Consider the following 15,796-nt stretch of genomic DNA (forward strand, 5'->3'; position numbering starts at 1 on the left):
TGAACATTTGATAGAAATGTCCCCATTAGTCAAAGGATTAGCCTTTAATTATTGCCTGTCATCTTAAATAAGGGGAGTCATTTAAAAGTATCAGACTTCCAGATCTCTCTGTAATATTTGGACATTTAATATCCATTTATTGAATTTGGAATGTTTTCACTAATGATTTTTTTTTTCACTAATGATTTTTAAGTGATGCTGTGTTACATTATTAATTGAAACATTAAATGTGTTTGAAAAATTAACTTATTCAGATATTGGTCAAGAGGAACTATTTCATTAAGAGACAATAGTTGATTACATAGAAAAGCTAAAATTCATATGTTGAAATAACACTTTAAAAAAGGATTTATTTCAGAGAGCACACACATGTGCACACATGAGCAGAGAGAGGGAGAATCTTAAGCAGACTCCTCCCCACTCATCTTGGAATCCACCTTGGGGCTTGATCTCACCATTCTGAGATCAAGACCTGAGCTGAAAATCAAGAATCGGATATCCAACCTACCGAGCCACCCAGGCATCCCTGAAATCACACCTTTGAGAAACAGCTAGATTTAAGTTGTTTTGCAACACCTTGATTGCTCTGTGTATCTGCCTGATTTCACCCTGAACTGGTTTGACCTTAGATCTTAGAAGCAGTTTTGCTGTATTGGTAATAAATCTATAGCCAACATTATTGTACGAAAATATTTCCATTTTTAGATTTTATTTCTCCCATTTACCAAATTTAGAAAATACAGTAGAACTACCAGATAGTGTTTGTTTATCTTGACAACTTAAAATTGCCATTTTGTTACTCTTTAGGGTATGAATTCTGAAATTTAGAACCTTCAGAAAAGCTATACTCCAGATCAGAGTCTGCAAATCAGCTGCCCTTTTCAAAGGGCCCCCTTTCTTACTGTCTCAGCGTGGACATTTCCATTGCCTTTCAGCTCTGTACATTGCACCAGCATAAGCGAGGATGCCTTTAAAACACACTTTTTTCTCTTTGAGTTATCTCCAGAAGATATTTGCTGCGTTGTCTTAAATACTACTACTCATTCTAGATCAGTTATTTAATTGACTTGAACACATCAGTTCTTCAGTTTAAAGATCCGTTTTACTACCTCACCTACCCACTTGCCTTTTCTGAAATGTGGCCACATTTTGTAATGGACAAACATTTATTAATACAGTTGTTATTCCTTTGAAAATTAAGTGAGAAAAGGTTGTATGTTATAATTGGTATTATCGTAGAACTAAAGCGAAAAGAGTGTGCCAAAGATCAATGTATGTTCCAGAAGCTGCGGAAGGATCAACATCGTTCTTATTTTAAGGTCCTCCCCCTGCTCCAACCCCCAATTTCACATAACCCTCTTAGGTTTATTTATCAAAAGGCCTGTGAGGTAAATAGTGAAGTTTTCCATTGTGACTCTCCAGGACATAAAAATGTCATTATATAATATTTTATATTTTGCTGCAGTTTGAGCTTTTTGCTCAAATGAGCACACAGTGGATTGGTTGGAAGCTTCGCAAGTATTATTCATCAGTGGAGAAATATCCCTTTGATAATAAATACATGCAGTGAAATTACTTGAAGTGTTAGCTTTGTTTATTAATAATAATTAGCAAGTCTTGTTTATTAAACATGAGTGGGGATTCCAGACATTCCTATAAATTATGCCACTTGTATTTTATTTTTTATTTTGTTTTTTACTTTTATAATATAGCTCTTTGTTTGATATTTTTTGTTTTAATTCCCGTTAGTTGAGATAACAGTGTTGTATTAATTTCAGATGTTCAGTATAGTAATTCGATACTTCCAAACATCATCCTATGCTCATCACTATTCAACAGGATACATGCATCCCTATGTTTATAGCAGCAGTATTTTACAATAGCCAAGATGGGGAAGCCACTCAAGTGTCTATTAATTGATGAATGAATAAAGAGGTGGTGTGTGTATGTATAAATGTGTGTATGTATGTATATGATGGAATATTACTGAGCTATAAAAAAAGTGGAATGTTGCCATTTGTGACAACAAAGTATAATGCCAAGTGCAGTAAGTCAGAGAAAGACACCGTATGATTTCACTCATGTAGAATTCAAGAAACAACAAAGGGGAAAAAAAAATAAGGTCAAATCAATAAACAGACTCTTAACTACAGAGAGCAAATGGATAGTTACCAGAGGGGAGGTGGAAGAGGGATGAGTTAAAAAAAAAAAAATAGGTGAGGATTAAGGAATGCACTTAACCACTTGTATTTTAAGTCTTGTTCGTCCACCACTAAGAGACCACATAGGTTGCAGTAAAACCTTTAAACCCTTCAGGTTTGGTGCCTTAGCCCAGGAGTAATTAAATAAAAATTACAGTAGTCCTTTGAGTTCAGTTTTATAACTCATAAATTATATTTGGTAATCTTAATCTAAGGTGTACTTTCTATGAAAATGAGGCAGACATGGCATTTTATCAAATTCCCTCAACCCACCCCTGTCTGTTAGACTATACTAGAAGCATCCATGTAGATTTTCATGAGTAACCTAACTTCATTGATTCAAAATAGTTTATTCAAAATCACAAAATCCAGTAGCCGGAAACCTTAGTGCTATTTCTGATTTTGAACTTCACTACACTAGATTTTTAGGAAAGTTGATAACATTGTGATTCTTTTATAACGGTGATGTGGATAATTCTTTCTGGGTTACTTATTTTACTCTTAATAATGATTTTTATTTTTAATTAGATAATATACCTATTTGGATGATTCATATCCCCTCTTTTTCCCCCCTCCCTCCAACTTTGTAGATCATGAATCGGTTCAGTGGTGTTATGACAACTTCATTAACTACAGGTCCCTGATGTCAGCAGATAACGTACGCCAGCAGCTATCGCGAATTATGGACAGATTTAATTTGCCTCGTCGAAGTACTGACTTTACAAGCAGGGACTATTATATTAATATAAGGAAAGCTTTGGTTACTGGGTATTTTATGCAGGTATGTGGATAACATATGTATGCGTAATTAAATGTTTACATCATATTTGCTTTCTATAACAGCCCTTCAAATCTACTTGAAAACAAGTTAGGGCAGCCCTGGTGGCTCAGCAGTTTAGTGCTGCCTACAGCCCAGGGCCTGATGCTGGAGACCCGGGATCGTATCCCATGTCAGGCTCCCTGCATGGAGCCTGCTTCTCCCTCTGCCGGTGTCTCTGCCTTTCTCCTCTCTCTCCTCCCTGTGTATTCTCATGAATAAATAAATTAAATCTTTTAAAAAAAAAAAAAAAAAAAGAATGCCTCTGAATATTGACTTTATATGTTATGTCTAGATTCTCAAGTGAATTAATATAATATACTAATTTTATGTGTCTAATGAGTAACAGATTAATTTGTTAAATGACAAAGTTAGTAATCCAGTTATGTAGAAATCAATTTGTAGTTATTTTTTAATTAAGAGTCTTTATTATACCAAATGATATGTTAGCCATTTTCAGGTGGGATTAACAGCTATTTCTTCAATGTAAATTTCAGTTTTTGGCTTTTGATTTTAAAATATTGAAACATTTCTGTGAATCTAGGTGGTAACTGGAGAGATACAGTTATAAATCATGCTAAAACATTGCAGTTGTCTGGGTGGATCCAAGAAGTGCAGTTCACTTTTGTCTTTATATAGCAACTAAAGACTACCCAAAAAATCAAGTATTGAGATAACTGTATTTCATTCACAGTGCTGTAGAATGATCATGGAAATATATAGCAGACACCTGGGTGCTGCAAAAGCCAAAAATGTCTTTTAAGTGATAATGATGAAAAATAATTTAAAATGTTTTATTTAGTTTTAAGTGTGTTGTCGTGGGGACGATACTAATTGAAGTATATATAGCTTGTCAGGTAAACAAAGTGTTTAAGAGATTTTAAATTATGTTTTAAACTCATTCTCTACTGGTAAAAATTGAAAACAAATCTATCCATTACTTGGGATTGGATTGATTTTAATTATCTCTTCTATCTCCTGTTTGTTTTTTCATTTTCTATTTTGGCTAGGTCTTTTAAGCAAGATGTAGCCTGCCTTAAGGCCAAATGAGCTGAATAAATAGAATGGACCCAAATGCTCAAAATCAAAATAAAAATTGATTGGTGCATAGTCTGTAGTTGAAATCGTAATAACAGTAAGAATTTTTATTATGGCATCTCATATAAGATCTCATTCATTAAAGTTAGGAAAATAATAGAGCTAGGTATGAAAATTCATTCTAGACACTTTATTCTTAATATATAATATATATTAGTATATAGTGGCTTTTTGACATATTCTTAAATTTGCTTGTAATTCCAAAAACATTGACAAAGCCATATTCAAACATGGATTTCTACTTTGAAGATTAAATTTGTTAGAAACAGGGCATGCACTATAGTACCTAGGACCTATTAATTAGGTACTTAGTATTTTTTAAAGGAAACTGAGTTCATTTTCTGTTATTAATACTTACTCATTTCTATCATTGACACACATTCTTCATATTACTATCTAATTCTAGAATTAGAAAGGGCATATCAACTGTTTCAGTGTTTGCTAATTAAATATTAGGTAGACATATTTGATTACAGATAGAAGAAATGCAGGCAAGAAGCATGTGCACCTTTGTCCCCTCTATTCTTTTTATTTATTTTTTCGTAGACTACCATTTGCTTTTCACTCCTTTTTGCTTTATTTTTTTCTATCTTAATTGTGAATGTTTTAGTAATTGTTCATCTACTACACAGTTTGTCACCTAGCACTAAAGAACCTACTCTAGATGGTCTAAGGCAGGAAGGACTGGATAGTGCATATATAAGGCTCTGTGGACCCATTCAGTCATTCTGAAACTACTTAGCTCTGCCTCCCCTTGCAGTGCAAAAGCGGCCATGGGCAAATGGGCTCCCTGGGTTCCAGAGAAACTTTATTTTTTAAAGATTTTTATTATTTATTCATGAGAGACACACAGAAAGAGGCAGAGACACAGGCAGAGGGAGAAGCAGGCTCCATGCAGGGAGCCCGATGTGGGACTTCATCCCAGGACTCCAGGATCACGCACTAAGCCGAAGGCAGACACTTAACCACTGAGCCACCCAGGTTTCCCTCCAGTGAAACTCTACTTAGGAACCCTGACATTTGAATTACATGATTTTTACTCGTGACCAGATATTTTCCTTTTGCCAGCCCCACCCACCCACCCTTCCCCATTCTGTAAAGATGTATAGAGCATGTTTGTCCGACAGGCCTTTAACAAATACAAGCAATGAGCTGGATTTGGCTTGCAGGAGTTTGCTTATCCCTGCTTTTATCAGGCAGTTGTAAATAAGTGTAGCCATTGAATAAAAAGCAAAAGATGAAGCTTCTCTGTTCCTAATTATAGTAGCTTTACAGCACTTTTGCTTTATAACTAGCACATCAAAAGCATTGTATTAATTTTACTGGGTTTTGGTTTCAGGTGGCACATTTAGAACGAACAGGGCATTACTTAACTGTGAAAGATAACCAGGTGGTTCAGTTGCATCCCTCTACTGTTCTTGACCACAAGCCTGAATGGGTGCTTTATAATGAGTTTGTTCTTACGACAAAGAATTACATCCGGACGTGTACAGATATCAAGCCAGAATGGTAAGCACCACCCTTTGTTTTAAAGGTTTTTGTTAACATTTTGCTCAGAATGGAATCTGATTTTGTTTCAGTAGTCATGTCCTGAAGTTAATGTTATCATCAGCTCAGGATATGTGCTCCAGGGTTTAGGCATGGGGCTTCGACCTGATGGTATGGTTGATCTCTTTAAATCTTTGCTAAGAGAATAGTGGGATTGTTGGTATGGGCATGGGCAGGATTTGAAGTCAAATATAAAATTGTAGTTGACTAGAATCAAAGACTATCTTTGGAGCTATTCTCTTGTTGTTGTGATCAACTCAAGTCTCCTGGTACTGCACTAGAAATGAATCTGTCCCATTTATCATTAGCTCTGAACTATTTATTTTTATATGTTGATGCTTTAGACAGAGTTAAGCAAACATAAAAGCTACACATCTTGTGTCTTAGCATATTTGATTTACAAATTGTTACTGGAACTGATTGTGTTATCTTAAGCAAAATTACCACTCCTCCCCTTTTGTGTGTCTTGTTTTTTGTTTTGGTTGGTTGGTTGGTGGTGGTTTTGCCAAACAAAATCCATTCCGTAACTTAGGATTAGAGATGTCAGCCAAGAATGGTGGGCTGAAAGCACTTATTTTAGTTGTTGTCACTTGCTAGATAGTGTGAGGCTTTTTTCCTACACAGATTTATGACTTTTGACACTTGTGTAGGACATTACCATTTTATCTTAAATGCTTTTTGGAGAAAAAATTCTATGGCTAAACATTTAAAAAGATTCAGTCAAGTGAATTCTTTGGGGTATAGATCTATATTTATAGTTATTAAACTTGGAAAATGAGAAGATCCAATCATTTGAATACAAAGATATTTCTCACTTAGAACCTGTATTAATACAACCTTGGGGAGGTTGGTCAAAATAGGGTTATTAAAGAAATTAATAACCTTATTTTAATATCTTTACATTAGTGTAAAGAAAGGTTTTTTTTTTTTTTTTTTTTTTTTAAGTTACAGAAAGTCCAACATCAGAAAATTTACAGCTTACTAAAATAATGCATTTCTGAAAGCGGTGTTTATATGGATTAGGCATTTGCAATTGTAATGTTGATTTGGATTCATAGATTTGCCTTTGTTCATCAGTATATTAATGAGTAATTCTTATCCTATTAGCAACTCCAGTCTTTAATTAAATGTTAATTTGCTAATTTTTCCCCCCCTTCTGGACAGGTTGGTGAAAATTGCCCCTCAATATTATGACATGAGCAATTTCCCACAGTGTGAAGCAAAGAGACAGTTGGACCGCATCATTGCCAAACTTCAATCCAAGGAATATTCACAGTACTGAATTCAGTGCTTAGAACTGAAGTTATTCAGAGGACAGCTTTAAAAGATGAATGAACTGAAAAGTTCAAGTTGTGCTCTTCACGTTGGTTCAATAATGGCCTTTATTTGAAAGCTTTTTAATTTTTCTTTACAGTAAATATTCCATTCTGATTTCATAAATTAAACATTTATGCCTCCCTTTTGTGTTGACACTGTAGCTCATACTGGAAAAGTCGATCAATGTTTTGCAGTTTATTGAAAGTAGTTCTATATATAACAATGTTATAAGCATTTCTTTAGAAATGGTTGAAAATGCTTCTAAAATGTGATTATCGACCATGGTATGCATGATCGTTGTAATTGTTGACATTCCTTTTAGAAGTTGTGAAATGTTACAACTTGTGCTTATGTAGACACAATCTTCTGTCTCAGTACAGAGGCACTGACTTCAATAAAGTCTATTTATACTAATTTCAGCCAAAGCACTTTGATATCTTTGTTCTAATCTCTTTAAATATGGCTTCTTCTCAAATGTGGGGCTTTTTTTTTTTTTATTGTAAGTATACTATGATTACATATTTAACATCTTTCCACAAAGGCTATTCCTTAGATGAAATAGTTATTAAAACAACATTTTTAAGAACATGGCAGGACACTTGGTTAGGTTAATTAAGGTGTAACCTAATGGGATAAAAATATATAGTTTTCATTCAATATTGGCTCTCAGGACAGAATACTGGTAGAATAGTTTTCTCATTGTCTTAAAGTTCATTTTGTAAGGCTGATTTGTTACTACTTTTTTAGCAGATCTTTTTATTATGCTTAGAGAAACCTAAACACCCTACCCTCTGAAACAAATGTTTATTTGTATTAAATAGTAGGGAATGATGTTATATTGTAGATCTTAGTTTTTCTAAACTCTCAGTGGGATATTTTATCCAGTGTACAAAGTAATTAGCAAAGTATGTTAAGATGTGAACTTGACTTTCCTGTTTCCTGTAACAGGCAGTAGACAAGTTAAAACCCTTTTTTTTTAACAGCAAATGAGGTGTTTGGTGTGACCCTTCAAGGGGCCTGTAATCAGTTCCTTTCACTTGAAGACTAAATACTGTACTCCGAAATGTCTGGACTCCCCTCTTTTACTCCCCCCCCCCCCTTTTTACAAATATTTAAATGTTAAAGGAAATTTGTAAGTGTGTTTAGTTGGAATTTAAATATATTAAAGCATTTATCATGTGGTTTAAGGGAGTTAATTGGGCTAATAAGAGTTTTTCAGGCTGTATACTTTTTAATATAAGATAGGTGTTATTAAATGATGCTAGTGGCTTAGTTAATACACTTCTGTAAGGGCCTAGTGTTATTCCTGTGGAATAATTTACATGTTGACATAATATTTTGGGTTGCATTTAAGTTGGTTAAAAATTTATCCTACTCTCAGTATCGGCAAATTGTCTGCTAGGATATTTTTAGAGTATGTTAAGAAAGCCTAGGCACTTGGTCAGACTGTTTCCCCTAAATAGGTAGCTTTTGCCAAAGTATTATGTTGCATTTTTTCCATTTGCGCATATTTTTTATATTCTGACTATCTAGTTTTAAATAGATCACATTTTAGCGTATTTGTTGTTTAATCTTGTGCTTTTTAAAATCCTAAATTAAACCATTAGATTTTCTTAAAGGGAAACTTAAAAAAGATGTAAAGGAGGAAGTTTGGCATTTGGCCAAGTTTCTAGGAACAGCGAGTAGTACACTTTTCCATCTTGTAAGTGATGAGTGTGCACTGTGAGTGGCTACATGGCAGACAGCAGAGCAAACTGTCATTGTGCCCACTCTGCCGTTAGTTTTTGCAAGGCTGGCCACATCTGACCAAAGCTGTGAATCTTAAGCATTGATGTAATTGGCAAAGATAGGCTTCTGTAATTTGTGTACCCTCACCCCTTCGTTACAGGTTTGGCAACAGAATACAAAAGTGGTCACAATTTCCCTTGTTCACACAGGTGGCTAAAACTATCAAATGAATCCTCAGTGGTGTAGAACAAGAAAGCTAAATTTAAAATTTTCTCCTTAATATTCAGAAAACCAGATTTTCTGAAGACCTCTCCTTACCTCTTAGAATAGTTGAGCTGTTTTTTGTTGTGAATGTAGCATAAGAAAGGGAAGGCCTTTGACTACAGTTGAGGAAATGAACACAACTCAAGGGGAATGGGACAGTAAAGTATACCCTACAGTCAACCCACTTAGCCACAGTCCACAAAACAGCATATGGCTTAGTCCTAGAATTTCAGGTTTATAAGGTAACACAAATATCCTGAGATTCTCTTCTGAATGATTTTAAAGGCCATCCCCTCTGCTCAGATATTTTAAAGAAAACCATTACTTTCAAAGACATTTTAATAGTTGTAGAAATGCTGAGCTAAAATTTCTTTCTCTGTGACTAATTGTTTCTGATTCTCGCTTCTAGAACAAAGTTAAATAAGGATAATTGTTTTACTGCACAATGCCATTTAGGCTGAATAGCCTGTCCCTTACCCGTCTCTTTGATACGGTTTCTCGATAGCCTGGACATCTCTGATAAACCTCTGCTGAAGATTCTGTGGCTTGTAGTCAAGTAGTGTGGCCTAAAGTGGGCAGAGTGAGGTGAACTTGTATTTCCCAGGGGACCAGACATGACATCACTTCTTTAATGCAGCTTATGGTTACATTAACCATTCAAATAACCACAGCATACTTTTGGCTCACATTAATCTTACCATAAATTTAAGGCATCCAATTATTAGGTGATAGTTTTGGATGTGGCTCAGGGCTGAGGAAAGACCCTCACACCGTGGACATGTTCATCTTTGGAGACCTCACCTCATGCTTTTAAATGCATCTCTATATCGCCCATTAAATAACATTTAAAAAATTCTAGACCGGGCAGCCCCGGTGGCGCAGCGGTTTAGCGCCCCCTGCAGCCCGGGGTTTGATCCTGTGGACCCTGGATCAAGTCCCCACATCGGGCTCCCTGCATGGAGCCTGCTTCTCCCTCTGCCTGTGCCTCTGCGCATCCCCCCCCCGCCCCCCCCCCGTGTGTCTCTATGAATAAATAAAATCTTTAAAAATAAATAAATAAAAAGTAAAAAATTCTAGACATAAAAATTGTTTCCTAAATAATTGGGAAAGGAGTATCTCAAGTACATGTTTTCTCATAGTTTTAGAATTCTTGTACTGTGAAACTAACATACACATTGTTTCAAATGCAGTTTTTAAGTTGACAGATTTAGTATGTACATATTTAAACAAGGATTTGAATTTTACAATTTCTTTCTATATTAGAGAAAGTAGGGGAGGAATTGTGTTCCCAGGCATTTTTAGTGGTGCGCTAGTACTGGGCCTATGGACAAAATGGTCCTGTAGATAAACTATTGCACAAGTGGTCAAGTGGTTTATCTTGCATTGCCAAGACAAATGTACTTATTTGGAATTTGTTGCCGTGGTGACTTCTAATTACTTTTCTTGGTATACACTGGCTAGATGATGGGAATTTTCCAGTTTTGCTGAACTGAATTCTCTAGCTTGGACTTGATAATCGCTCATTTCTAGGGTATTTGAACCTCACTTAGCAAAAGCAGGTCTGTTCTCTGTGGCCACCTCTGTCATCATTTGTGTGCTAATAATAAGTTAACTCAACCTGGGAGTTGATTAGGTTTGGCAAGTGTCTTACTTTTTTTTTGTTAATGTGTGGGCCTCTTTTATTACAACTTAAAAGATGCTTGCTATTACTTATAGGGTCTTCATTTGTAATTATAGGTTGTAGTAAATGGAACCTGTTGGGAAACTCAAGAAGGCATAAACTTGGGAAAACCACATTTAAATAACTTTGTTGTTGAGAGGGTTTTGAAGTAGAAAATACTTCGCAGTTTACCTTTTACAAGAAGTTGCATGGTTAGGATCAAGGAGAGGGGATACTTTTTTAAAGAAAGGGACCACGTTAACATGTTTTTAGTCAAAATTTCAACTAATGTTTTAAGAGACTGGGGTTGAAGCCAAGGTTGGTGATTCACGTTAGCCTTGGAAATGAGGAAGAGATTTCCTTAGATTAGGTCTGCCAAGGGGCCTCAGTTCAAATGACCTTTTGTGGAGAGTGCAGGGGATCAAGTTCAGGCCTGAGGGACAGGTATATTGTGTGAATTTGACTTCTCAGGCTCCTCCTCTGTGGTCTCTACCCTGGGAGTAAAAAACAGGGAGAAGGCTGCACTGCTGCAGTGTGGGAACAAAGGCCTGGAGAAGAGTGGTCAAGTGTTTAAGATCTTGCCATTAGAATGGTTGATGGGAGCCTGCTGCAGGGCTCAGTTGGTTAAGCATCCGTCTTGAATTCGGCATCAGGTCATGAGCCGAGGGTCATGAGATTGAGCCTTGAGTCGGGTTTCTTGCTAGTCGTCTTCCTGAGCATGGCACCTGCTTGGGATTCTTCCTTTCTCTCTTTTCCTCCTGCTCATGCGCCCTTCATGTGCATCTGCGCGCACACGCACGCTCTCTTTGTCTCTCAAATCTTGAAAAAAACAAAATGAATCCTTGATAGCTGTCCCTATATATTCATCTAGTATCCGTGAATTTTCCTCATGCCTTGTGCTTCTCTGTGATGTTTGGTTAGTAGCATTGGTGAACATTCTATACACAGTACTAGTCGTAATGTCCTTGCTAAGAATTAGATTCATTTCAGCTCATACGTTTTTGGTTTTTTTGTTTTGTTTTTTTAAGATTTAAAAAAAATATTCATGAGAGACAGAGACACAGGCAGAGGGAGAAGCAGGCTCCTTGCAAGGAGCCCGATGTGGGACTCGACCCCGGGACTCCAGGATCAGGACCTGAGCAGACACTCAACCACTGAGCCACCCAGGCATCCCCATGTTTGTTTTTCTTATGAATTGTTAAGCAATTGAAATTTTGTCCCAGGCAAATCTGAGACCTGGTCAGAGTGAAATGAGGCATGCTCTCAATTTCAGGGAGTGACTTATTTTAAAACCCTTAATGAATGAAAATTTAATGCTTACAGAGGTATGTGTTTTATTTTAGATTATATAAAGAAGTGGAATTACTAAGGTTAGATGATAGGGAGTATTTCAGCTTTATATTACTAGTTCTATGTAGTGTCTTCTCAAAGAACCTAGTCTTTGATTCATAGGGAAGATTTATTTACTAGTTGCTGACATTCTTCTTTAAAAGGGAAACACAGTTTTTATGAATGATAAACTCATGCAGTAAATTCTATCAAATGATTAGAATTTCATCTCTGAATCGGGATAGTGTATTGTGACACTGCTTTATTATATTTGCTCCTTAGTTGTACAGTCTCAGTTCTCCCTGGTACAAAAACACACAGGACTATTTTGTAAAATAACTTAAAAATTGTTAAAGCTTTATATTGGGCTGTTTTGTGTAATCACTCATAACCAAGATTAATTATAGTAATGAAATTTTCTATAATTAATATATTTAATTGTTTTATTATGTACCTTTTTACATTTAAGAGGGGCTGGACTGATGATTGTTAAAGGTATTTTTTTAAGCTTTGAATGTCTTTCTGCACTTGCCTTCTGGAGACATTTAGTTACCTTAGAGAAACCTAGGACTTTGTACTGAAAGCAATGGCCGACTACATTAGAGTTGTCTCCTTCAAGTAATGTTATGATCAGGATCTCATGTCAGTTTTGGTACGAGATAATTTTATTTGTTGGGTAAGAATACATTTCCCCTTTTTTGTTTTATTAGTATGGAGAAGTATATAAGTATTGTCTGTATGGAGGACTTTGACACCAATTGATGGCTCTTGGATAGTTTTGGTCATGTTTTCATCAAGAACTAAGGGCAGTAGAAATAATGGGGCCTGGTGGAGGAAAGGAAAAGCAATCAATAGCAACTTTTAAAAATGCTTCCTAGGAAATCTTCAGAGTCCTTTAATCAGAACTGAACCTTATAGCTCTGCAGTATATTTCATTATTTCCTTTTTTGGAAGGCAGTGAGGGGCGAACTGAGGACCAAGGTCACGTGGCCACTTAACAGCAGCAGGACTGGCTATTCCTCATGTTGCCTGAGCCCCCTGGACTAAAAGTGTTTTCCCCAAGCTGTATAGCTTGGGGAGCTAAGATATATAAAGCCTCGTCAGGAGTCCTTGATTGGCTGCATGGTCTTAAAGATTGTGATGCTTATGAATCATAAGTTTAGAGCATTATCCATATCATGTATTAGGCACGTTTGTAACCAAGGTGGGTAGTTTTCCATTTTTGTTTAATGTTGGTGAGAAATGGAAAGGGAACTTTATCCCTCGTCTTCCTTAAGTGGTACTATAAGGGTCTGAGGAGGATACTTGTAGTTGGTGACCGACTTGTTTATTGTAGTGTGGATTTTCAGTGCAACCGTTTCTTGATTGTGTTTTTAGAATGGATCAGGGAACATAATCTGAAGTGAAGTCTGAAAATAATCCAGAAGTCACTTGTTGAGTTTTGGGATTAGAAATATTTCCAAACCAAAGCGAATCATGTTATTTCCTCCTGCTTTTATTCATACTAAACTGCTGTTCCCCATGACTTGGAGCCATTTTGAGGATGGATCATCTTTCCAATTTCTATACTTTGAGTTTGAGTATTTGGGGCTGTTTTTCTCTGCTAGGCTGTGAGTTCCTTAAGGGCTAGAGCTATGTTGCACGTCTCTGTGTCCTTAGTATCTAACCCTAGGCCTGGTATGCAATCACTTTTCAGCACATACTTAAAACTGTTGTGGCTTTCATGTTTGCTTTCTTATGTGTGTGGGTTTTTTAAATTTATTTAAAAATATTTATTTATTCATGAGAGACACAGGCTGAGGGAGAAGCAGACTCCATGCAGGGAGCCTGATGCAGGACTCAGTCCCAGGACCCTGAGAGATCACACCCTGAGCGGAAGGCAGACGCTCAACCCCTGAGCCACCCAGGTTTCCCTGTATGTTCCTTTCTTAATGGTAGTAGTAGAACTTATGACTCCCTACTAGTTTTTTTTTTTTTTTTCCCATTAGGCTAAAAACCAGATTGTTAAAAGGGTATGCAATGGACTGGGGCAAGAATGTGATGTAACAAATTTTGTAAACAGACCAATCACATTTTATTTTTTCTTCTTTTTCTAGTCAATAGGTTTCAAACCTTCCTCTGCCCTTATCTGGCAGTAAGGTTGTAGATTTGTGATTTACCTAGCCTGCTTCCTCATTTGTAAGCAGAGGCTTGATTATAATACCTTGCCCAAAGGGTTTGGTTCACTAAATAAAATAATATATAGCATTTGGTCCTGTGGATGCTCATAATTGACAGGTTTTCCTATTCCACTGTTAAAAATAGGATTTAAATAGGTACTTTGTGGGTCCATCCTTTACCTAGTACTTGGAATAGTTATTGTGACCTCCTTCCAGAGATCGGTCTTGTTTTTAAAGTCACTTGGAAAGAGATTGCCCTGTATAAACATCGATACTGCTGTGACTGAGACAAGCAGATCTGAGTAACCTGAATGTTTTCCTTCCCTGATTACATCCTAGGGGATGCTTGCAGGAAGTATTCGAAAGAAAGAATGTATTGAAAAGAATCACAAGTTTGTTATGGGTAATTTGTATTGTTTTTTTTTTTTTTTAATTTTATTTATTTATTCATGAGAGACACACAGAGAGACACAGGCAGAGGGAGAAGCAGGCTTCATGCAGGGAGCCTGATGTGGGACTTGATCCAGGGTCTCCAGGATCATGCCCTGGGCTCAAGGCGGCGCTAAACCGCTGAGCCACCAGAGCTGCCCTGTATTGTATTACAAATTGGCAGAGTCTAGTGTCTGTTCACAGGGTTTTAAAAATTGTACTTTAGTCTTTTGAAGTCGTTACTTGATTACAGATAAATGACCGAAGAAGTATTGGTCTACAAGATGAACTTGGCATCATGCACTCTCTAAACATCTAGTTTAAGTTTCCAGGGGAAGGCCGTACTCATTTGGATCTTTCTTTTTAGTCTCATGACAAGGGTTTTGGCACCAGTAGGCAGACAGGAGAGCCAGGTGTTCAGACTTCAGAAGAGTTTTGAACTATTTGGCATTTAACGGTTATTTTTCTTCTGTAGCATTTTTTTCAGTCTCATAAGAGGGGGAAAATAAAAAATGGCATAAATAAGGAACTTCGTTTGTTACATATTCCGTATTAAAAAGTAATACTGAGCGCTTTTAATACTGATAGCTTTTGTGTAGGTAGATCTAGAGAATTACTTTTTCAAAATTCATTTACTTTATGAAAGGGAATGTTAGGCATTTTTGCCAAACTTATCTGGCTAGCAAATATAAACTCCATCAATCATATGTTCATGTTTATTATTACTAAGTTAGATCTGGATAATACAAAGACTAATAATGACCTAAAAGATTTTCATGGCTTATAGGATTTCCCACCCAATCTTTAGGCCTACTAGATTTATCTTTTTAAGTTAGTGTTCAAAGTTTCACTCTTGATTCAAAAATTTAAAGCCTAGGGAAACAAGTAAGTGGCAGTTCATCACTTCCAGAGCCCATCCCTCTTTTACTTCCAAGTCATTATCTGGTTTCTGAATATGGCATTGCCACCCGGATTTTTTTTTCTTACTGTTCTGCACTAAAATATTTGAGATAAGTCCTTAGTGTTGAGGAAATCCTGAATCCTAGAGCCGGGGGGTTAAAAGCAATACAGTGACAGGCTATGAAATAGTGTTGTCATAACTTATCAGGGGCTAGTAAATAGGGTAGTTGCCTTCTGACACCATTTTGAGTGAAGGCAGTTTAATTGCGTTGCCTCTGTTTAGATAAGCATTTGGGATCCACAGTCAAATGTGTGAATGCTGTGGTTTAAAGTATTTCTATTATAT

General features: G+C 36.4%; 1 protein-coding gene across 1 annotated transcript in view; it reads left to right on the plus strand.

Annotated features, from left to right (window-relative positions):
• DHX15 (DEAH-box helicase 15) overlaps positions 1-7,400 on the plus strand; it is a 59,572-nt gene extending 52,172 nt beyond the window's left edge. The window contains exons 12-14 of the mRNA XM_077880920.1: positions 2,792-2,982; positions 5,456-5,625; positions 6,829-7,400. Coding sequence (XP_077737046.1) covers positions 2,792-2,982; positions 5,456-5,625; positions 6,829-6,946 — 479 coding nt within the window. The 3' untranslated portion in view covers positions 6,947-7,400. The remainder of the gene's footprint in view (positions 1-2,791; positions 2,983-5,455; positions 5,626-6,828) is intronic.
• Positions 7,401-15,796: the final 8,396 nt, after the last annotated feature.

This window comes from Canis aureus, chromosome 2 (genome assembly GCF_053574225.1).
Source record: "Canis aureus isolate CA01 chromosome 2, VMU_Caureus_v.1.0, whole genome shotgun sequence".
Taxonomy (NCBI): domain Eukaryota; kingdom Metazoa; phylum Chordata; class Mammalia; order Carnivora; family Canidae; genus Canis; species Canis aureus.